The following is a 25673-nucleotide window of genomic DNA, read 5'->3' on the forward strand; positions in this document are numbered from 1 at the left end:
CCAACGTGTACTCCTGTAAGGGTTATACCTGACTGATTTACCACAGTGTACTCCTGCAATGATTATAACTGACTGATATACCACAGTGTAGTCCTATAAAGATGATAACTGATTGATGTACTACAATGTACTCCTGTAAGGATTCTAACTGATTGATTTACCACAGTGTACTGTATGGATTATGACTTACTGATGCACCACAGTGTAGTCCTGCAAGGATTCTAACTGACTGATGTACCACAGTGTAGTCCTGTAAGGATTATAACTGACTGATGTACCACAGAGTACTCCTGTAAGGATTATGACTTACTGTTGTACCACAGTGTACTCCTGCAAGGATTATGACCTACTGATGTACCACAGTGTGCTCCTGTAAGGATTAAAACTGACCGATGTACCACAGTGTACTCCTGTAAATTATTCAATGATTATAATTGACTGATGTACCACAGTGTACTCCTGCAAGGATTATGACTTACTATTGTACCACAGTGTACGCCTGTAAGGATTATGACTTACTGTTGTACCACAGTGAACTCCTGTAAGGATTATGACTTACTGTTGTACCACAGTGTACGCCTGTAAGGATTATGACTTACTGTTGTACCACAGTGAACTCCTGTATGGATTATGACTTACTGTTGTACCACAGTGTACTCCTGTAAGGATTATGACCTACTGTTGTACCACAGTGTACTCCTGTAAGGAATACGACTTACTGTTGTACCACAGTGTACTCCTGTAAGGATTATGACCTACTGATGTACCACAGTGTACTCCTGTAAGGATTATAAATGACTGATGTACCACAGTGTAGTCCTGTAAGAATTATACCTGACTGATGTACCACAGAGTACTCCTGTAATGATTATGACTTACTGTTGTACCACAGTGTACTCCTGCAAGGATTATGACCTACTGATGTACCACAGTGTGCTCCTGTAAGGATTAAAACTGGCTGATGTACCACAGTGTACTCCTGCAAATTATTCAATGATTATAATTGACTGATGTACCACAGTGTACTCCTGCAAGGATTATGACTTACTATTGTACCACAGTGTACGCCTGTAAGGATTATAACTGACTGATGTACCACAGTGTACTCCTGCAAGGATTATGACTTACTATTGTACCACAGTGTATGCCTGTAAGGATTATGACTTACTGTTGTACCACAGTGTACTCCTGTATGGATTATGACTTACTGTTGTACCACAGTGTACTCCTGTATGGATTATGACTTACTGTTGTACCACAGTGTACTCCTGTATGGATTATGACTTACTGTTGTACCACAGTGTACTCCTGTATGGATTATGACTTACTGTTGTACCACAGTGTACTCCTGTATGGATTATGACTTACTGTTGTACCACAGTGTACTCTTGTAAGGATTATGACCTACTGTTGTACCACAGTGTACTCCTGTAAGGATTATGACTTACTGTTGTACCACAGTGTACTTCTGTAAGGATTATGACCTACTGGTGTACCACAGTGTACTCCTGTAAGGATTATACCTGACTGATGTACGACATTATACTCCTACAAGGATTATAACTGACTGATGTACCACAGTGTACTTCTGTAAGTATTATGACGTACTGATGCACCACAGTGTACTCCTGTAAGGATTATAACTGACTGATGTACCACAGTGTACTCCTGTAAGGATTATAACTGACTGATGTACCACAGTGTTCTTCACATCTGACCGACTTGGTGACAGATGGATGTAAAAAAGCATGTAGCAATTACAGAAAGGTGTAGGGAAATGTCCATAGAGTAATAGCCACATTCCCCCTAGTCAGTATAGATAGCAACTCAGATCTCCGATTAAAAAAGCCTGCTGGCCTGGTGGCACTAACGTGGTTAGCATAGGGTGTGTCCTTCAGTTTGGGAAACCTTCCAATGAGTGAAAGCTCAGTTATGAAATGTATAATTTGCTATTGATAAACGTCACTGTGAAACTCTAGGTTTGATTTTGTCTCTGCTTCCATACTGATTGCTTGTAAGTAACTTAGAATTTCCTTCTTTGTTCACCAGAAAAATATGTTTCCCTAATAGACCAACTTCATTAGCAAAAGAATAAAATTTAATTTGCTACTAGGTCAAAAGGACATGCATATAGCTGCATTGGCTTCTGGAAAAATCCAGCTGTACCTTATTCATATACAGATCTAATGAATATGACCTGTTCTGTGGCTGTGTCTTGTTGACTACATTCAGCAAGGAAAACCTGAGTCTTGGGCCTTGGTATAGTTTTGTTATATTGGTGGAGAGTTTAACACACAGGATGAAAGGTATAAGTTGTTTGCAAGCTCCACCCTGGTACCCAGAAGACTGACTCTATTACTTTTCACTTGCAAAGTATAAGACATAAGTAAGCAACTTAATCAGCCATGTGTTTCTGTGTCACTAATGAAAGCAGATACACCTGATGGTTTACCTAAACAATAATAATAATAATACTAATAATATAATGTGGCAAATATTTTGTGTGGATATATATTAAATCAGTTTAGAGATTCTGTCCTTAAAGTTAAATCTCTCTCCAGACGTGGTTTTGTTTTTACAGCTCTATTTTTTGAAATTATTTATCTAACAAAGCACACTAACTATGTCACCAGCTGCAACAGTTTCCTTTTCCTGACTTCATAACAAAGTATGGTATCAACACAAAATAGTATGTTCCTAAAAATGAAGAACCTAGACATGAGAGGAAGAACACTGAACTGATGCTATAAAGGACAGCTTAGGGAACAGAGTATGTCAAGTTCTGTTTTGCCAGTACAATTTTAAACACAGTGGATTCTCTTCTTCTAAGGACGTTGCAGTAATATGTTTGAATTTTCAGACCTTATCTTTTGGCTGAACACTGACAATATTGGTACAATTGTCTGAATATTTACATAAATAAAACTTGAATCGCAGCTCCATGGTCAAATGTGCATCAGAGACACTAATACACCTGTTTCCTTGGTTTGTTCAAGAATACATTACAAAAGGGCATTACATGGCAACAAATATTTCTGCATCTCTTACCATAAATTATTTTTTCAAGAAACAGCAAAGAAAAAATTAAGTAATTTTAGTCATGTTTTCGGTAGTGGATCTACATTACACAAAACCATAGTAAGACAGGCCTGGGTATTCATAAACAGAGTCTGCAGATACATAAATGCATCGTGACAACTAATCTCTGTACACCTCCTTGGATTACTAAGAGCCCTTGGGGCTACAGAGTCATGGTCCCATTTCAGGAATGCTACTTAGGAACTCTTGATATGCTAATGTGTAACAGGGAGTCCTGTGCTGAAGACTGAGAAGGGATTGTCTGGTCTTCTAATGTTGTTTATGTTTTTAAGAGACAAGGCTGGACATTTGTGGTCTCTATATTTGCATGTGTTTTATTATTGTCCCTCAGAATTAACCCAATATCTGCTCATGTTTAAACCCTATGCTTTACAACAGGCATTCCAGCTTTGCAGTCTTCCCTTCTACTTGTTTTCTTTACAAATGCAACATACTAATGACAGCGGCGCACGGTGTGGATGCTGCCCAGTTGCTTCATCACCATCAGCAGGGGTGATTCATGACCATATCAGCCTCACTTATTATGTATGCAGGGCAACTTTCCTTAGCATACCAGGCTAATGCAGTAACCCATTAGTTAGCATAGAGGCAATAATTCATCAGTTAGCATAGAGGATCATAGCTGTGAGCTATTAATAAGCTACTTTCTGTAGGCGACGGCCTGATTCCCTCTGCCTCTGTTTATCTAGTGTGTGTCTCTGAGGAAATCACGTAACAATCCAATGCTCTCAAACAATTGGGAACTTGGGTTAGGCTCTTCAGTGGTCTCTTGAACCATTTTCTTAGTAACTACCTATCAGATCCTGCAGCCACATCCATTGGTGGTGTGATGTTGACATCACTGTCTGAACGTCATGGCAAATTAGGTTGTAAGAATGCTTGTGTGAGCTATACACCATTATGGGATGTGTCACTGCACCCTTTTATTTCATTTTACGATTTTTACGCGTTTGTAAAATAGTAGAAATAATTGTGTTGCTCAGCTTTACTGTGCTGAGCAGTACAACAAATTTTGTGTGACCGTTGTGAATGCAGGTGTTATTCAGAGTTCTGCAGGTAAACAGGTGTAGCTACACTAATATATGCTTCTAGGTACTTTTGTGTTCTATGATATGCAAAGCCATGGAGAGACTTATCATGGAACTAATTTAATTATTTATTTAAGATTTGTTTACTGGGAAAGTCCAACTGGACACAGGTCTATTTTCAGTGGATGCCCGGGGAAAAAAGTTCCAGCAATATGAAAAATAAACATTATACCACAAGAAAATTACAGAGTACAGGCCAACAATGAAAGTACACATTGCAAAATATAAATAAGTGAAAGAGAAGACACCTTAGCAATTTTAACAAAATGTGTACATCAAAGAATATATGGTATTATACAAACTAGACTAGCATATATATTAGAAAGCACAGTATGATATTTCTGAGGAAGACTTGATTTGAGGTGAAAGAGTAAGTTTATATAGGGAAGGAAGAAGGCATGACAGGATAGTACAGTAACGTGTAGATCTAAAGAAAGTCAGGGGTGTGTATAAAAAGTGGGGAACATACAGTTAGTCAGGTGGGTAGCAGGAGCAAAGCCAGGATTTTTCTAAGTGAGTAAATAGAAGTTTTTTTAAATTGTACTTTGGTGCAGATGGAAGTGGGTAGTTTATTCCAAATTTTAGGAATGATGTTAGAGAATAAGAATTCTCCATCTGAGTTGTTAGCTTTGGTGGATTTAACTAGGAGTCTGTCACTGGAACGGAGTGTCAATCTGGACATTAGGGAATAATCAAGATGGACATTTAGGGAACCACCAAATATTGGACAGTTCTCAGTCTGGACTCATCAAGGGCAGGTCATGTGTACTCAACGTAGAAAAATTTTTTGAAAATATCATCAAAGAAATGAATAACAGTGCACACTGCATACTTCAACCTAGAAAAAGCAGGTAAAACAGTGCACACTGCATACTTCACTCTGAGCAAACCAGGTAAAACAGTGCACACTGCATACCACAACCTGGACAAAGCAGGTAAAACAGTGCACACTGCATACGTCAACCTGGACAAAGAAGGTAAAACAGTGCACACTGCATATGTCAACCTGGAAAAAGCAGGTGAAACGGTGCACACTGCATATGTCAACCTGGACAAAGCAGGTAAAATGGTGCACACTGCATACGTCAACCTGGACAAAGCAGGTAAAATGGTGCACACTGCATACGTCACCCTGGAAAAAGCAGGTAAAATGGTGCACACTGCATATGTCACCCTGGACAAAGGAGGTAAAACAGTGCAGACTGCATACATCACCATAAACAAAGCAGGAAAAATGGTGCACACTGCATACATCACCCTGGACAAAGCAGGTAAAATGGTGCACACTGCATACATCACCCTGGATAAAGCAGATAAAATGGTGCACACTGCATACGTCACCCTGGACAAAGCAGGAAAAATGGTGCACACTGCATACGTCACTCTGGACAAAGCAGGTAAAATGGTGCACATTGCATATGTCACCCTGGACAAAGCAGGTAAAATGGTGCACACTGCATACGTCACCCTGGACAAAGCAGGTGAAACAGTGCACACTGCATACATCACCCTGGACAAAGCAGGTGAAACAGTGCACACTGCATATGTCACCCTGGACAAAGCAGGTGAAATGGTGCAGACTGCATACGTCACCCTGGACAAAGCAGATGAAACAGTGCACATTGCATACGTCACCCTGGACAAAGCAGGTAAAACAGTGCACACTGCATACGTCACCCTGGACAAAGAAGGTGAAATGGTGCAGACTGCATACATCACCCTGGACAAAGCAGATGAAACAGTGCACATTGCATACGTCACCCTGGACAAAGCAGGTAAAATGGTGTACACTGCATACATCACCCTGGACAAAGCAGGTAAAACGGTGCACACTGCATATGTCACCCTGGACAAAGCAGGAAAAATGGTGCACACTGCATACGTCACCCTGGACAAAGCAGGTAAAACAGTGGACACTGCATATGTCACCCTGGACAAAGCAGGTAAAACAGTGCACACTGCGTACGTCACCCTGGAAAAAGCAGGTGAAACGGTGCACACTGCATATGTCAACCTGGACAAAGCAGGTAAAATGGTGCACACTGCATACGTCAACCTGGACAAAGCAGGTAAAATGGTGCACACTGCATACGTCACCCTGGACAAAGCAGGTAAAATGGTGCACATTGCATATGTCACCCTGGACAAAGGAGGTAAAACAGTGCAGACTGCATACATCACCATAAACAAAGCAAGAAAAATGGTGCACACTGCATACATCACCCTAGACAAAGCAGGTAAAATGGTGCACACTGCATACATCACCCTGGATAAAGCAGATAAAATGGTGCACACTGCATACGTCACCCTGGACAAAGCAGGAAAAATGGTGCACACTGCATACGTCACTCTGGACAAAGCAGGTAAAATGGTGCACATTGCATACGTCACCCTGGACAAAGCAGGTAAAATGGTGCACACTGCATATGTCACCCTGGACAAAGCAGGTAAAATGGTGAACAATGCATACGTCACCCTGGACAAAGCAGATGAAACAGTGCACATTGCATACGTCACCCTGGACAAAGCAGGTAAAACAGTGCACACTGCATACGTCACCCTGGACAAAGCAGGTGAAACAGTGCACACTGCATACATCACCCTGGACAAAGCAGGTGAAACAGTGCACACTGCATACGTCACCCTGGACAAAGCAGGTGAAATGGTGCAGACTGCATACGTCACCCTGGACAAAGCAGATGAAACAGTGCACATTGCATACGTCACTCTGGACAAAGCAGGTAAAACAGTGCACACTGCATACATCACCCTGGACAAAGCAGGTGAAATGGTGCAGACTGCATACGTCACCCTGGACAAAGCAGATGAAACAGTGCACATTGCATACGTCACCCTGGACAAAGCAGGTAAAATGGTGCACACTGCATACATCACCCTGGACAAAGCAGGTAAAACGGTGCACACTGCATACGTCACCCTGGACAAAGCAGGAAAAATGGTGCACACTACATACGTCACCCTGGACAAAGCAGGTAAAACAGTGGACACTGCATATGTCACCCTGGACAAAGCAGGTAAAACAGTGCACACTGCGTATGTCACCCTGGACAAAACTGGTAAAACAGTGCACACTGCATACGTCACCCTGGACAAATCAGATAAAACGGTGCACACTGCATATGTCACCCTGGACAAAGCAGGTAAAAGGGTGCACACTGCATACATCACCCTGGACAAAGCAGGTAAAACGGTGCACACTGCATACATCACCCTGGACAAAGCAGGTAAAACTGTACACACTGCATACGTCACCCTGAACAAAGCAGGTAAAATGGTGCACACTGCGTACGTCACCCTGGACAAAGCAGGTAAAATGGTGCACACTGCATATGTCACCCTGGACAAAGCAGGTAAAACAGTGCACACTGCATACGTCACCCTGGACAAACCAGGTAAAACAGTGCACACTGCGCACAACACCCTCGACAAAGCAGGTAAAACAGTGCACACTGCATATGTCACCCTGGACAAAGCAGGTGAAATGGTGCACACTGCATACATCACCCTGGACAAAGCAGGTAAAACACTGCACACTGCATATGTCACCCTGGACTAAGCAGGTAAAACGGTGCAAACTGCATACGACACCCTGGACAAAGCAGGTGAAATGGTGCACACTGCATACGTCACCCTGGACAAAGTAGGTGAAACGGTGAACACTGCATACGTCACCCTGGACAAAGCAGGTAAAATGGGGCACACTGCATACATCACCCTAGACAAAGCAGGAAAAACGGTGCACACTGCATACGTCACCCTGGACAAAGCAGGTAAAACGGTGCAAACTGCATACGACACCCTGGACAAAGCAGGTGAAATGGTGCACACTGCATACGTCACCCTGGACAAAGCAGGTGAAACGGTGAACACTGCATACGTCACCCTGGACAAAGCAGGTAAAACAGTGCACACTGCATACGTTACCCTGGACAAAACAGGTAAAACAGTGCACACTGCGTACATCACACTGGACAAAGCAGGTAAAACAGTGCACACTGCGTACGTCACCCTGGACAAAACTGGTAAAACAGTTTACACTGCATATGTCACACTGGACAAAGCAGGTAAAACGGTGCACACTGCATACGTCACCCGGGACAAAGCAGGTAAAACGGTGCACACTGCATACATCACCCGGGACAAAGCAGGTAAAACGGTGCACACTGCATATGTCACCCTGGATAAAGCAGGTAAAATGGTGCACACTGCATACGTTACCCTGGACAAAGCAGGTAAAATGGTGCACACTGCATACATCACCCCAGACAAAGCAGGTAAAATTATGCCCACTGCATATGTCACCCTGGACAAAGCAGGTAAAACAGTGCATACTGCATACATCACCCTGGACAAAGCAGGTAAAACAATGCACACTGTGCACATCACCCTCGAGAAAGCAGGTAAAACAGTGCACACTGCATACATCACCCTGGACAAAGCAGGTAAAACAGTGCACACTGCATATGTCACCCTGGACAAAGCAGGTAAAACGGCGCACACTGCATAAGTCACCCTGGACTAAGCAGGTAAAACAGTGCACATTGCATACATCACCCTGGTCAAAGCATGTAAAATGGCGCACGCTGCATACGTCACCCTGGACAAAGGAAGTACAACGGTGCATGCTGCATACGTCACCCTGGACAAAGCAAGTAAAATGGTGCATGCTGCATACATCATCCTGGACAAAGCAGGTAAAACGGTGCACGCTGCATATGTCACCCTGGATAAAGCAGGTAAAACGGTGCATGCTGCATACGTCACCCTGGACAAAGCAGGTAAAATGGTGCATGCTGCATACATCACCCTGGACAAAGCAGGTAAAACGGTGCACACTGCATACGTCACCCTGGACAAGCCAGGTAAAACGGTGCACACTGCATACATCACCCTGGACAAAGCAGGTAAAACGGTGCACACTGCATACGTCACCCTGGACAAGGCATGTAAAACAGTGCACACTGCATACATCACCCTGGACAAAGCAGGTAAAACTGTGCACACTGCATACGTCACCCTGGACAAAGCAGGTAAAACGGTGTACACTGCATACATCACCCTGGACAAAGCATGTAAAATGGTGCACACTGCGTATGTCACCCTGGACAAAGCAGGTAAAATGGTGCACACTGTGTACGTCACACTGGACAAAGGAGGTAAAACAGTGCACACTGCTTATGTCACCCTAGGCTGCGTACATCACCCTGGACAAAGCAGGTAAAACAATGCACACTGCGTACATCACCCTGGACAAAGCAGGTAAAACAGTGCACACTGCATACGTCACCCTTGACAAAGCAGGTGAAACAGTGCATACTGCATACGTCAACCTGGACAAAGCAGGTAAAACAGTGCACACTGCATTAGTCAACCTGGACAAAGCAGGTAAAACAGTGCACACTGCAGACGTCACCCTGGACAAAGCAGGTAAAACAGTGCACACTACATACATCAACCTGGACAAAGCAGGTAAAACAGTGCACACTGCATACATCACCCTGGGCAAAGAAGGTAAAACAGTACACACTTCATACGTCACCTTGGACAAAGCAGGTAAAACGGTGCACACTGCATATGTCACCTTGGACAAAGCAAGTAAAACGGTGCACACTGCATACGTCACCCTGGACAAAGCAGGTAAAACTGTGCACACTGCATACATTACCCTGGACAAATCAGGTAAAACAGTGCACACTGCATACTTCACCCTGGACAAAGCATGTAAAACGGTGCACACTGCATACGTCACCCTGGACAAAGCATGTGAAATGGTGCAGACTGCATATGTCACCCTGGACAAAGCATGCAAAACAGTGTACACTGCATACGTCACCCTGGACAAAGCAGGTAAAACAGTGCATACTGCATACATCACCCTGGACAAAGCAGGTAAAACAGTGCACACTGCATACGTCAACCTGGACAAAGCAGGTAAAACAGTGCACACTGCATACATCATCCTGGACAAAGCAGGTAAAACAGTGCACACTGCATACTTCAACCAGAACAAAGCAGGTAAAACAGTGCACACTGCATACGTCAACCTGGACAAAGCAGGTAAAACAGTGCACACTGCATATGTCAACCTGGACAAAGCAGGTAAAACAGTGCACACTGCATACATCACCCTGAACAAAGCAGGTAAAACAGTGCACAATGCATACTTCAACCTGGACAAAGCTTTTGACAAAATCCACCATGCAGGCAAAGTAAAAGATCTAAATAAACTGGGAATAAATCCCTCTGTCATCCATTTGATTGCCAACAGGCTCACAGATAGGATGTAATAAATGAAAACAGGAGAAGTTACCTCCACAAAGATAACAGTCACCAGTGGAGTCCCTCGTGGTTCTGTGCTAGGACCTCTCCTGTATGGCATTTACTTTTCTGAAGTAAAAGCAAATACCAAGGCCTCAGGCTGACTATGTTTACAGATGGCTGCAAGCTAGGAGTGGTCACTGAATCCCGAAATGACTTAGCCATCCTGCAGGAATGTTTGTCCCAAATAAATAACTGGTAAAAAATCATGGACTGAAGCTAAATGCCAAAAAAAAAAAAAAAAAAAAAATGACTGTATCCTCTACATGGGGAAGTACCACACTGATAACATGCCGCTAAGAACTGACCCAGTTGTTTGGGATTTGGGAACTTATGGGGACAGTTACCTATTGTTCAATACATTTGGGTCCATTGTCATAAGAAAGTTCTATATTGCACAGCTTATTAACAAAGGGATTGTGTCCAGATCAAGGGATCTCATTGTTCCCCCTTCACTCAGCCCTCATTAGGCCAGTCATGAGTTATAATGCCCCCTTTAAGATGTATCTGTCCAGATACATAAAAACTGGAATGCCCAAATGGATACCTTAATAATAGGATACAAGATGCAAACAATATATCTTACATTGACCGACTCTAAACCCTTATAGCCATAATCAGTATCTTATAGACTGCTAAAAGGTGACCTGTGGCTGTCATACAAGTTGTGTTTTTACCCAAAACTGATGAATTTACTGCTTATCAGCAAGACGGATGATATTAGAAATACTCAGGTCTATGGATCTAAACCTATTCTGTAACAACAACAGAATGGTTTGGAGGGACAGATATATCTCAGAGGATACTGCTGCTCTAGAACAGACTCCCCAGCCACGTAAAACAAAACCCATTCCTATCCATTTTTCAAGCACAAATTGGAAGTATGGCTCAGAAACAGGAAAGTTACCTTAGGATTTCCTCCTAATGGAGAGAGGCAACTCCAAAATGTTTTATGGCACTCATGGGGTCCCTCACATTATCTATGGCATGATCCCAGTTATATCACTAAGGGCAACATAATTACCAACCATTTGATGGGTAAGAGCCAACATAACACCATCAGGATAGCTTAATTCAAGAATCAAAAAGGAAATTGGCTGGGCTTACAATGGACAGCAAGGGCAGCTAGCCAAATTCTTACCCATGATCTAATAAACCTGTGATTCATATAACTGAAATCCAGCACTTGTTTCAGACAGAGATTACTATATCTACAACATACTTATAGTATTCCTTACTTCTTCCAGGTATACATCCAGGTAAGTCACTCCTCCACTGCATAACTGCATGCTGGGCCCTTTATGCATCAAGCAGGTGTGTGTGTATGTGTCTGTGTGTGTCTGTGTGTGTGTGTGTGAGTTTACATATATGTACATATGCCTCTATGTCAAAATAATGAATTACCATAATGCTGAGTTGCAAAACAGTGAGAAAGAAATGGCAAATGTTTATATTCACGAATGTCCAGATCATCATAAATTTTCCTCTGATAAGTAAACAGTCATCCAACAAAACTTAAAAAAAAAAACTGAAGCACATAAAACTGACCCCACAACCCCCATATAGAGGGCTGTGCCCCCCTACACCCCCCAAACTAAATAAACCAACTTTGAGATCCCACTACAGTGGATAAAAGGGCAAAGTTCACCACATTGGCCAACTTACTCCTTTTGCAGCGAAAACTTACGACAATCTGGACGTTTATGAATGTAAACTTTCAACATTTCTATCTCATTGTTTTGCAACTTGACTTTATTGTAATTTGATATTTTGACATCTATCCATATATCATTTGACAATAAATCCATAGTTTGGGTATATATTACCTTTATATTATGTTCTGGAAAGAGTTATTCATTCGACTTGTAAATATCCATGTCTATGGTTTAAACCATTTAAAATAGGTGGGGGGCTATGCCCCACCCCCCCCAATGTTGGGGGCTATGCCCCACACACACCCTTACTATATATGCTAACTCCAAGATCGCACTACAGTGAAGAACAGGGCATATACCTGTTTAGATGAAATGGGTTTAAGTCAAATGAGTTTTCAGTGAAGTGAGCTTTCAGTGAATTGTGCTGAGGCAATTACCTTTCAGTGAAATGAGACTTTGACAAAATGAGTTTCAGTGAAATGTGTTTCCTGTCAAAAAAAGTAGACCCATATATATATATATATATATATATATATATATATATATATATATACCTATATATATATACCTATATATATATATATATATATATATATATATATATATATATATATATATATATATATATATACATATATATATATATATATATATATATATATATATATATATATATATATATATATATATATATATATATATATATATATATATATATGTATATATATATATATATATATATATACCTATATATATATATATATATATATATATATATATGTGTGTGTGTGTGTGTGTATATATATATGGGTCTACTACACATGTTCGAAATTTCACAGTGTCAAAACCCATATGGCCGAGACCATGTGTTCAACTCCTGAAATTTTAAACATGTAATAAAAAATAAAACACACAACATAAACCTACTTTTTAAATGCTAGTAGGGGGGCTACACCCCCCATACCCCTCGTAACCTAAATATATCAACTCCAAGATCGCACTACAGTGCAAAATGGAAATATTTCCATTACGCACTGCATGGAAAAGCCAGTTCCACATGGTCGGCATTTCAAATGTCGATCCTATGGTCTCGGCCATATGGTAAATGTTGACCATGTGTAGGGGACCCATAAATATATATATATATATATATATATATATATATATATATATATATATATAGATAGATAGATAGATACACATATACATATATATATATATATATATATATATATATATGTGTGTGTGTGTGTGTGTGTGTGTGTGTCCTTTCACTCTTACTGGTACTCGTCTGTCACAAATCACTCCTGACACTCTTCTCCACCCACTCCATCTTGCCTGTACTCTGTTCTTCACCTCTCTTCCACACTCATCATTACTCTGAACTGTTGATCCCAAGTATTTAAACTCATCCACCTTCACCACCTCTACTCCCTGCATTCTCACCATTCCTCTATCCTCCCTCTCATTCACACACATATATTCTGTCTTTGTCCTGCTGACCTTAATTCCTCTTCTCTCTAGAGCATATCTCTACCTCTCCAGGGTCTCCTCCACCTGTTCCCTACTCTCACTACAGATCACAATGTCATCTGCAAACATCATAGTCCACGGGGACTCCTGTCCATCACCATTACAAATAAGAAAGGGCTCAGAGCTGAACCTTGATGTAATCCCACCTCCACCTTAAACGCACCCGTCACTCCCACCGCAGACCTCACCGCTGTCACACTACCCTCATACATATCCTGTACCACTCTTACATACTTCTCTGACTCTCCTGACTTCCACATAAAATACCACAACTCCTCTCTAGGCACCATGTCATATGCTTTCTCTAAATCCACAAAGACACAATGCAACTCCTTCTGACATTCTCTGTACTTCTCCATCAACACTATCAAAGCAAACATCGCATCTGTAGTGCTCTTTTCTGGCAGGAAACCATACTGCTGATCACTAATCATCACCTCACTTCTTAACCTAGCTTCTACTACTCTTTCCCATAACTTCATGCTGTGACTGATCAATTTAATCCCTTTGTAGTTACTACAGCTTTACACATCACCCTTATTCTTAAAAATCAGTACCAAAACACTTTTTCTCCATTCCTCAGGCATCCTCTCACTTTCCAAGGTTAAACAATCTAATTAAAAACTTCACTGCCATTTCACCTAAACACCTCCATGCTTCCACAGGTATGTCATCTGGACCAACAGCCTTTCCGTTCTTCATCTTCTTCATAGCTATCCTTACTTCCTCCTTGCTAATCCATTGTACTTCATGATTCACTATCCCTACATCATCCAACCTTCTCTCCCTCTCATTCTCTTCATTCATCAACCTCTCAAAGTACTCTTTCCATCTCCTCAACACACTCTCCTCACTTGTGAGTATGTTTCCCTCATTATCCTTTATCACCTTTACCTGCTGCACATCTTTCCTAGCTCGGTCCCTCTGTCTAGCCAATCAGTACAGGTCCTTTTCTCCCTCCTTAGTGTCCAACCTTTCATACAACTCTTCATATGCCTTATCCTTAGCCTTCAGCACCTCTCTCTTTGCCATGCACCTCATCTCCTTATACTCCTGTCTACTTTCTTCATCTCTCCGACAATCCCACTTCTTCTTTGCCAACCTCTTTCTCTGTATACTCTCCTGTACTTCTTCATTCCACCACCAGGTCTCCTTGTCCTCCTTCCTCTTTGTCACACCAAGCACCTTTCTAGCCATCTCTTGTGTGTGCGTGCATGTATATATATATATATATATATATATATATATATATATATATATATATATATATATATATATATGTGTGTGTGTGTGTGTGTGTGTGTGTGTGTGCGTGCGTGTGTGTGTGTGCATGTATGTGTGTATATATATATATATATATATATATATATATATATATATATATATATATATGTGTGTGTGTGTATGTTTGTGTGTGTGTCAAATAATTCACTTCTCATCCCTGCACTTGCCCAAATCTCATAGCAAGCACTAATAATCCTTAGCTCTAGACCCCCCTATACTGTAGAGAAGGTCAAGGCTCTCTATTTGACCTTAACAGCCAATCAGTAAAACAGTTCACTGTACCTATCCAGGCATGTCCAAAGGGCAGTTTCAGGTGTACTCTCCATTCCAACTGGTGAATCTGGGCATTTTGCTGTAATGTTACAATTGCCTCATATACACAGACATCCCTCTCCTCCTTCCACCAAACACTAATACATGTGAGAGATGCAATTATGCAGCCAAACTGGAGGCTACGTTCTCAACCCAAGACTGGACCAGGCAGTCAAGAGGAGAAGGGAATTACTTGCATCACACCACCAGTCTCACATAGACCTACGAAACCATCACTGGCAAAAAACACACATAAATGCACAAAAACATACTCAGAGGCTCTAAATAACAATCTGCAAAAGCAAGAGACACCTCCAAAGCAGACATCCAAGCAACCTACACCCCCCCAACACAAACCATGAAACACATACTTCACAATACCAGTGTGTCACACAATCACAGCCCTTAAGGCAAAATAACATACCCAACACACTAGTAATAGGTGACTCTATAGTCAGGCACACTGACATCCCACTCACTAGGGTGAACAAGGAGAAGGCTACTGTTAGTTGCCTGTCGGGTGCCAGGATCCGCCACATAACACAAGCCCTCAGGTCACTCCAGAACAAGTACAAATATGACTCTGACATTGTCCGTGTTGGTGTGAATGACCTGAGCCATACCTCCCTGGACTACATGAAAAGAAACATGGAGGAGCTCTCTGATCACATAGCCCAGGCTGGTATGACCCTGACCCTGAGTAGCATCCCACCCTCACCAAGAATGATACCAAGGTATAGAGAAAAAATTATCAATTTCAGCAATTGGCTAAGCTGGTCTCATTCAAAGGGGATCCAGTGTCTGTCAGCCTGGGATGACATGCTTGACAAGCCACGCTGCTTTGCTAGAGATGGCTTGCACCTGTCACCCTTAGGCTTTCGAATACTGGCCAAGGCTCTTGCCACCCCCATAGTGCCTTTTTTTAGGCAAGGCTCAAAAGACAAACCCACCACCGTAAATAGCACAAGTAAGAAAAAATGGAGGGGAGATGGGTTGCAAACTGGCTCAAGGACAGAACCCACATGGTTAGAATTGCTGGAGCCATGTCAGACTCCAAACCAGTTACAAGTGGCGTCCCACAAGGCTCAGTCCTGGGACCTCTCTTGTTCGGTATATATTTCTCAGAGGTACAGGCCAACACGGAAGGACTGTGGCTGACCAAGTTCGCAGATGACTGCAAACTAGGCGCCATATTTGACTCTCCAGTCGACACAAGCATCCTACAAAAGGGTCTCATAGAAACAGACAACTGGTGCCAGAGCCATGGCCTCAAGCTAAACGCCAAAAGTGTATAGTTATCCCCTTTGGCAAAAACAAAGTGCCCACAAATCACCACATAGGTGGTAATCCATTAAGTACGGAAGAAGTAATTAGGGACCTGGGGACCCAAGTTGATAGCAATCTCTCATTTGAAAACCACATGGCCAAAGTGGTTAGAAAAACACTTTATATAGCCCGCCTAATCATGAAGGGATTCACATCTAGATCGGGGGAGGTCATCGTGCCTCTTTACTCATCCCTCATCAGGCCCATAATTGAGTACAATGGCCCTTTTGCGATGTACCTTACCAGACACCTGCAGCAACTGGAAAGACCCCAAAAGTACCTCACTAAGAGGATCAAAGGGCTCAAACAGATGCCATATGCTGCCCGGTTAAAGAAACTCCAGCTCTACTCAGTGGCATACCGCCTGCTCAGAGGCGATCTGCGCTTGACATATAAAGCCATGTCCAACCTGGAATTAATGGACATGCTGCACCTCAGAAAATCCAAATCCCATTGAGCTACGTGCTCGAGAGACTTGAACCTCAGCACTGAAATAAATACAACATGCTGGAGGGACAGATTCATAACCCAGAGGCTCCCTTCACTCTGGAATAAAACCCCAGTCCAGGTTAGGCAGAGTCCCTCATTGACTCTCTTCAAGAGGAATCTTGATGAGTGGATGGGAGATCATAGGTTTACCTTGGGTATCACTTCTGTGTCACTGTTAGACAGAGGCACAGTATACTAACCTCGAAAAAGGGCATAGCAAAATTAATTTAAAATGGGTTGCGAAAGCCAAACACACTCTGGCTAGGCTTATAAATGCCCTAGGGCAGATAGCCTAGTATGAACCTATGAACCTATGCTGCTCAATGCCAGAAGTCTAAACCTCAAAATGCACGCACTCAAGGCACTCCTCAGTATGGAGAAAATCGATATATGTGCAGTAACAGAAACCTGGTTTAAGGCTGCAGAGAGCACTGCAGCACTACCAGGCTACAACTCATACCATACATTTTGGCCACAAAACCTGAACTGAAATACAAAAGGCAGGGGAGTATCCATATTCATCAAGGATACCCACACCTCCAGGTTAGTGGCACAGCATGATGCTTCAGAGATCATCCACGTGCAACTAACAATGGGCAAAACTGCTATTCAAATTATAGCTTGCTATAGATCACCCACCATGTCCCAGGACCCTCACTCCGCATTCATGGAAACACTGGGAAACATAAAGGTCCTACCAAACACCTTAATATTGGGTGATTTCAATTATCCAAACATTAACTGGGAGAACTACTCAAGTACAAACTCCATGGCCCAACATTTCCTAGAATTTATAAACTCAAATGCCCCGGACCAACTGGTTAACCCCCCCACCAGAGGTGACAACATATTGGACCTGGTCATCACCAACATGGGCGACCGGTGTTCCACACCGGAGGTCAACCCCTCGCTGGTTAGATCTGACCATAAACTAATCACTCTGGATATCCACATGCCGCCACCACCCCCGGTCAGAGAAATCACAGTGAAAAACTTTTCATAAGCAAACTTCACATTACTTAAGACCAAGGTGGGAAGTTTCAAAGCCCCCATTCCTAAGGATAATGCTGTCCAAGCTGTAAAATCCTTTACTAATGCACTTTACGGGCACCTACAAGAATGCATGGATCATGCTATCCCAAACAAAACTAAGACTCACTCCTCCAAGAAAAGGAAACCAGTCTGGTGGACCCCTGCCATAAACAAGCTATACAATAGAATGAGGAAACTAGTACAGAAAAGAGTAAAATCCCAAGAAGGGAAGACATCCCTGATCAGTATCAGCAAGTAACTATATTCCCTCATAAAATCATCCAAGGCTAGCTTTGAAAGAAAAATTGCCATGGACTCCAAAGATAACCACAAGGCATTCTATAGCTATGTCAAGAATCTAAGTGGTAGTTCTCAGATCTGCTCGGAGTATGGCACAAAATACACTGAACCTACCGATATAGCCAACATCCTGGCAGACAGGTTCAGTGCAAACTTCACCCCCCTCTCACCCCCAAAAGGGCCCATAACTATACCAGAAGAATGTAGTGCCTCTGAAATCACAGACACTCAGGTTAAAACAGCCCTTTCCAAAGCCAATAACACAGCATCAATGGGACCAGACGGTGTCCAAGGCTGCATCCTACATGAGCTCAAAGTTGAGCTAACCCCTCACCTAAACACACTGTTTAAACTCAGCCACTCCACAGGCTACATGCCCACAGAGTGGCGCACAGCAATGGTTATTCTGCTCCGCAAAGGTGGAGCCACGATGGACTCCAGGAACTATCGCCCTATAAGCCTGACTAGCTGGGTCTGCAAAGCTATGGAGCGCATCATCATGGATCTCATTAACAGAGACATTGGAAACCTCCAAACACTGGACCCAATGCAGTTTGGCTTTTTTATGGGCAGGCCATGCCTCCTAAACCTGGTGGACTTCTTTGAGACAGTTATCAAGGCTATAGATGAGGGAAAGGTGGTCCACACAGCCAACCTAGACCTTGCAAAGGCCTTTGACACAATTCCCCACTCAGGTATTATAGACAAGCTCACCAGCCTGAACATAAACCCCTACGTCACGAGATGGGTTGCCAACTGGCTCATGGACAGAACCCACATGGTAAGAGTTGCAGGAGTTAGGTCTGACTCTAAACCTGTTAAAAGTGGCATTCCCCAGGGCTCAGTCCTAGGACCTCTCCTGATCGGCATATACTTCACAGAGGTACAGGCAAGCACAGGAGGACTATGGCTCACCAAGTTCGCAGATGACTGCAAACTAGAGGCTATGATTGGCTCTCCGGCTGACACAGACATCCTCCAAAAGGGTCTCACTGAGACAGATATCTGGCGTCAAAACCATGGTGCATAGTCATCCCCTTTGGAAAAAACAAAGTACCCACAAACTACCACATAGGTGGTAGCCCCCTAATTACGGAAGACGTAATAAGGGATCTGGGGACCCAAGTAGATAGTAACCTCTCCTTTGATAATCACATTGCCAAAGTGGTTAGAAAATCCTTCTATGTGGCCCACCTAATCACAAAAGGGTTTGCATCCAGATCGAAAGAGGTCTTTCACTCATCAGACCCATCATAGAGTACAATGCCCCATTTGGGATGTACCTTACAAGACACCTGCAACAACTGGAAAGAACACAGAAGTTCCTCACTAAGAAGATCACTGGCCTCAAGCAGATGCCCTATGTAGCTCGACTGAAGAAACTCCAGCTGTACTCGGTTGCATACCACCTACTCAGAGGTGATCTCTGCCTGACATACAAGGCCATGTTCAAGCCAGAATTGATGGACACGCTCCACCTGAAGAAAAACATATCCCACATGCTCCAGGGATCTAAACCTCACCACAACAATAAATAGGATGAGCTGGAGGGATAGAGACCTGTCCCAGAGACTTCCCATGCTCTGGAACAAGATTCCAATCTACATTAGCAGAGCTCCTCACTAACCCTCTTCAAAAAAAACCTTGACGAGTGGATGGGAAACAGAAAGTTTACCCCATGGATCACTTCAATGGCTCTGCTGGATAGAGGCACAGGGAACTAACCTAAGGGGGCGGCGAAAGCCAACACATTCCGGCTAGGCTTATAAATGCCTTAGGGCAGATAGCCTAGTACCTACCTATGAACCTATATATATATATATATATATATATATATATATATATATATATATATATATATATATGTGTGTGTGTGTGTGTGTGTGTGTATATATATATATATATATATATATATATAGATATATATGTATATATGTGTGTGTGTGTGTGTGTGTGTGTGTGTGTGTGTGTATATATATATATATATATATATATGTGTGTGTGTGTGTGTATATATATATATATATATATATATATATATATATATATATATATGTGTGTGTGTGTGTGTGTGTGTGTGTATATATATATATATATATATATATATATATATATGTGTGTGTGTGTGTGTGTGTATATATATATATATATATATATATATATATATATGTGTGTGTGTGTGTGTGTGTGTGTGTGTATATATATATATATATATATATATATATATATATATATATATATATACATAAATAGATAAAGATATGAAACAAAGAGTGAGACAGCACAGTAACTGCACCTAACTAAACAGAAGGTTAAGGGATTACTGCTTATCCAATCAGAGGCTTTAGATTATTTAGAGTAGGTGTTTCATTTTTTACTGGTTATCCAGTCAGAGGGTTTAGATTATTTAGAGTAGGTGTTTCGTTTTAACTATACATTTTAATATATAAATCAACATATAGGAAAGGGCAATTTTCTTGAGAATGATAGCTATAAAAGGACTTCGGTGTATAAATTAAAACTTTCTGACTACAACTCTGGATGTGACCTGTTACAGTTGTAGATTGCAACTGTATATTATGTAGTGCTTGTCAAAAGAATGGGGGATAGATCTGGGGCGACATTAGCTTGATGCTTTCATTTATAAAATTATTGGCTACTTTCCTGCTTTAGAGCCCATTTGACAGATTTACACTTCACTCCCCTGTCCCCCCATCAGTAAACCAGGACATCCTCAGGACCTGCCCCCTCTCCTCATCACCAGAGAGCAGGTCTTTAATGCCCTCTCAAATTTAAAAAATACAGCCTCCATGGGACCTAACAACATCCCTGGCTGTGTCCTACATGAACTATGCCATGACCTCTCAGCACCATTAAGCACCCTGTTCAACCAAACCCTGAGCACCGGCTTTGTCCCAGTCAAATGGAGGATAGCCACTGTCATCCCTCTACACAATGGCGGTGTGTCCACTGACCCAGGCACTTATAGGCCCATCAGCCTAACTCATCTGATCTACAAGGCCATGGAATGCATTATCATGGACCTTATAAACAAGGACATTGGCAGTCCAAACACTTAACCCCACACCGTTTGTTTTTGTCAAAGGGAGACCATGTCTGTTAAACTTGTTGACTTCTTCAAAGCAGTCACCAAAGCCATGGATGAGGGAAAGATGGTGCACACCACCTAAATTGACCTAGCCAAAGCCTTTGACACTAGTACCCACTCAGACATAATAGATAAACTCCAGCTAGGCATCAACCCATATGTTAATAGATGGGTAGCTAACTGGCTCACTAATAGAACCCACTCACCTGTAGTAGTAGACCTGTAACTGCATATCCCAAGGATTGGTCTTGGGGCCTCTACTGTTTGGAATATCCTTTTCTGAGGTGCAAGTCAAAACCATTGGTCTGTGGCTGACCAACTTTGCAGATGACTGCAAGCTGGGTGCTGTCGTAAATTCCCCTAATGATGTGAACATCCTCTAAGCTTGATGCTTTCATTTATAAAATATCTAAGAGAGCCTTACCCAAACTAATGACTGGTTCCAGAAGCATGGCCTCAAACTGAATGCCAAGAAATGCATCATTATCCCCACTGGGAAAAATGGCATCTCCACTAATTATCACATTAACAACAAAGCACTAAGTACACAATCAATTGTGCGGGACTTGGGTACCCAGGTTGATGGCAACCTGATTTTTGACCACCACGTTGCCTCTGTTGTATGGAAGGTTTTCTATATGGCCCACTTCATAAATAAGGGTATTTCATCCAGGAGCAAGGAGGTCATAACATCCCTGTACTCCTCCCTTATCAGACCCATTATCAAGTACAATGCCCCCTTCGGCATGCACCTTGCCAAGCACATGCAGCAGTTAGAGAGACCACAGAGGTTCCTGACCAGGAAAATCCAGGGTCTCAAGCACCTATCCTATACAGGTAGGCTAAAAGCTCTGCACCTCTACACTGTCTCATACAGACTGCTCAAATGTGACCTGTGTCTGGCATACAAGGCCATTTCAGACCCAGCATTGATGGAGTTGCTGCATATCCTTAAGTCAAACTCCACTCGCACAACCCACATGCAAGGCCTCAACCTGGTCTATGACATTATCAGAGCTTGGTGGTGGAATAGATTTGTATCCCAAAGACTCTCTCATCTGTGGAGTAGACTCCCTTTCCATGTCAAGCAGAGTACCTCACTAGTTATCTTAAAGAGGAACCTGGATTACTGGATAGGAAACCAAAAATACACTCCTGGGATCCTACCCGTCTCCTTGCTGGACAGGGGAAATAGGTGCTGACTTTCTGGTAACATGGGCACGATTCTTGGCTAGGCTTATAAGGACCTCTGGGCCAATAATTTAGTATCGTCCTAAGAAACTATGAACAATACCGGAGATCTGCTACACATGGCAACAAAACAACTTACGTTCCAGGTTATTGTAATTCAAATGATTTTTACATGTGGATATATTCTCCAACCTTAATACACTGGAAGCAAACCTGTAACATTGGATAGGAGAAGGGAAAATGGGAAGGTTAGTCTGAAAGGGTCCTTATTGTTTACAGGCTTCCCAGGCACCAACCACACACTGAAGCTAACAAGAAAAGAAGCTTCCAGAACTATCTACAGTGCTCCAGAATGATATTCAAGGAGGAAAACCACAGTTCCAACTAATGCAAGAAAAACAGTTCTGAATTCAAATTACTGAATACTTCACTATGGAGTGATATGCATGGGTAAGATTGGATAGTCAGAAAATCAGATGGATGGTCTACAACATTTTTATTAAGACAAACAGTTTCCCATATTTTTCTTGACACAAAAAACACAGCACATTAATAGCAAAGGCTGGCATCCATACTAATATAGATTGTAGGACCAGATATTTACTGTCTCATTTGGTATTGTTGTCAGCTTAGAAGAAAATCACTTTGATCAGGTATCATCTGCATACCACTCAAGAAATCTTTTGAGCCATTGCTTGCCTGCGTGGCCTTGTTTGCCAGTTTAGCATTCCCTGTTGTAACCTTCTTGGGTAGGGGGTCTAATAAGCACAATGCCATTTCATCATGGATCTTCCTTCGATAATGATTCAGTGCCAAGCTAGCATCTCCATGAAGCAGACACAGTGGGATGCTATATGTACAAATTAAGAAAGAAAATAGACATAGATGGTATCTAGCCAGCAGTTAAACTGCAGTTTGTACCATCTAACCCTGTCTTTTGCTCTGAGTTACATACAGGATTTCATTATATATAAGCAGGAATGCAACTTTCAATTTACAAACATGATAAAAAAAACATGGAAGCAAACGTAACATAGAAATCAAAGTCATCACATATAAATGAATGACATAATATGGAAATAAACATTATGACATACAAATGCATTTCATGACATGACAAATGAATGTCATTACACAGAAATGAAAGTCATGTTATTTAAATGACTTTAAGCCAGTCCTCATACCAAATTCATCTAGTAAAAAGTTTACTTTCTACCTGAAAAGTGAGCCTAAAATCAGTGCAACAGAACCTGTGATAATCAAATCAAGGTTCAGTTGATTCAAGGTCAGTCTGCAGATGACTTTGTAGAATCCCAACAGAAGTCAAAAAAGGCAAAAGATGAATAAATCACTGTTTCATGACAATGGACAGTCAGCAGGCATGAATACCCAAAACCAATATTTGAGACACAAAGCATGATTTAGTTATTTTGGAAACATCTGGTTACCAGCATGTGTTGCTGTATATAGCCATGTATGCGTGGATAACAGCACAATGAAGCAACACTTGTAAATATTATAGAATTCCAAATACTATGGAAATGTCTTACCAAAATATTGGTAACAGACATTATCATGAATGACTGTTTATTAACTTGGCAAACAGCTGCATTTTAGTTAAAAAGTTGTAGCACCTCGCAGAAATGACAGGCATAAACAATCATATATCAGGTAACTTAAGGATAACAATATCTACATTAACAACAGTCCCATCTAAAAAGAAAAGGCAAACATCACAAAAAACAAAAATAACGAAGTTATCATTTCAAAGTTTTTTCAGAATTGTGAAGCCTTTCCACAAATGAAATCTGAAGCCTTTCCACAAATGAAATGTGAAGCCTTTCCACAAATGAAATTTGAAGCCTTTCCACAAATGAAATCTGGAAGTCATTCGGAAGTTAGGAAATATTGAACACTTCCAGAATCCCATGTCTGGAGGCTGAAATTCTAAAAAGGGACACACATTTGAAGTTAATACAATAAAGTGATAATAAAATGCATTCACATTGTGCAAAGCATAAGGTTTACAATATCCATACCTGCATGTTTAGACGACATCTTGTTTTTCTGTTTTGTGGATGGAACCAAATAACTTCTTCAATTTTTGTAAAGAAAGATTAAATACCAAGTTTGTCATTCACTCAAAACCAAGTTAAGTGATATGCTTCCTGCAACAAACATAAAAAGACATTAATCACTGGAATAAAGTTTCAGTTTTGCACATGAATTGCATATCACAATGTTTGTACACTGATTGCTTATCACAACGTTTGTACACTGTAGTCTGAAGCTACTACTAATTTGCCTGACATATTTTACTGCAGATGGATAATGCAACCTTTCATTACACCTTCAGTACACATAACATACCTGATGCACACATGTACCTGTGCTTCCATGTACATATGCAGCATTGCTTTCCCCTTTTGTTTTTAACATAGAAAAAAGAAGAACAAATATGAACAATGCCAGCAGGCCATTACTTGATAGCACACACTTTTCATGTACACATATTATCTATTTAGGTTATCATTACTGCCTATAAACCAACATCCTTGAATCCTGTATTTTATTATATTAAAACATAAATATCACTGTCTTCTCAAAGTATGAATATACAACATTGGAATATTGCCTGATATTGCTTCATGGTAGTACCATTAATGATTTCTGGTATTCAAGAATAGCGCTTGTAATGTTTTTCTGACTCTGCAAATATTGCCCCTCATACATTCCTCTTGTCAGTCACTTAGAACACACACCAGTGACATGCATAGGCTAGCTGAGGGTGTCTTCTGTCTTTACAGCACAAACATAATAGCTGTTTACTGCTGGGAAATACTGATCATTCTTTTTAATGATACGAGCAGTCATCTCTCTTAGGATGCAAAAATGGTCAGACATGTCCTTTCAGAA

At 41.6% G+C, this 25673-nt stretch overlaps 1 protein-coding gene across 3 annotated transcripts in view; it reads right to left on the bottom strand.

Moving 5' to 3' along the window:
• Nucleotides 1-25673, bottom strand: part of AFAP1L2 (actin filament associated protein 1 like 2) — a 2783820-nt gene that overhangs the window by 2217352 nt on the left and 540795 nt on the right. For all 3 annotated transcript variants that reach the window (XM_044055822.1, XM_044055821.1, XM_044055820.1), the window contains exon 2: nucleotides 24797-24925. In XM_044055822.1, coding sequence (XP_043911757.1) covers nucleotides 24797-24815 — 19 coding nt within the window. In that variant the 5' untranslated portion in view covers nucleotides 24816-24925. The remainder of the gene's footprint in view (nucleotides 1-24796; nucleotides 24926-25673) is intronic.

The sequence above is a fragment of the Protopterus annectens genome, chromosome 14.part0 (genome assembly GCF_019279795.1).
Source record: "Protopterus annectens isolate FY-2018-M chromosome 14.part0, PAN1.0, whole genome shotgun sequence".
Classification (NCBI taxonomy): domain Eukaryota; kingdom Metazoa; phylum Chordata; order Ceratodontiformes; family Protopteridae; genus Protopterus; species Protopterus annectens.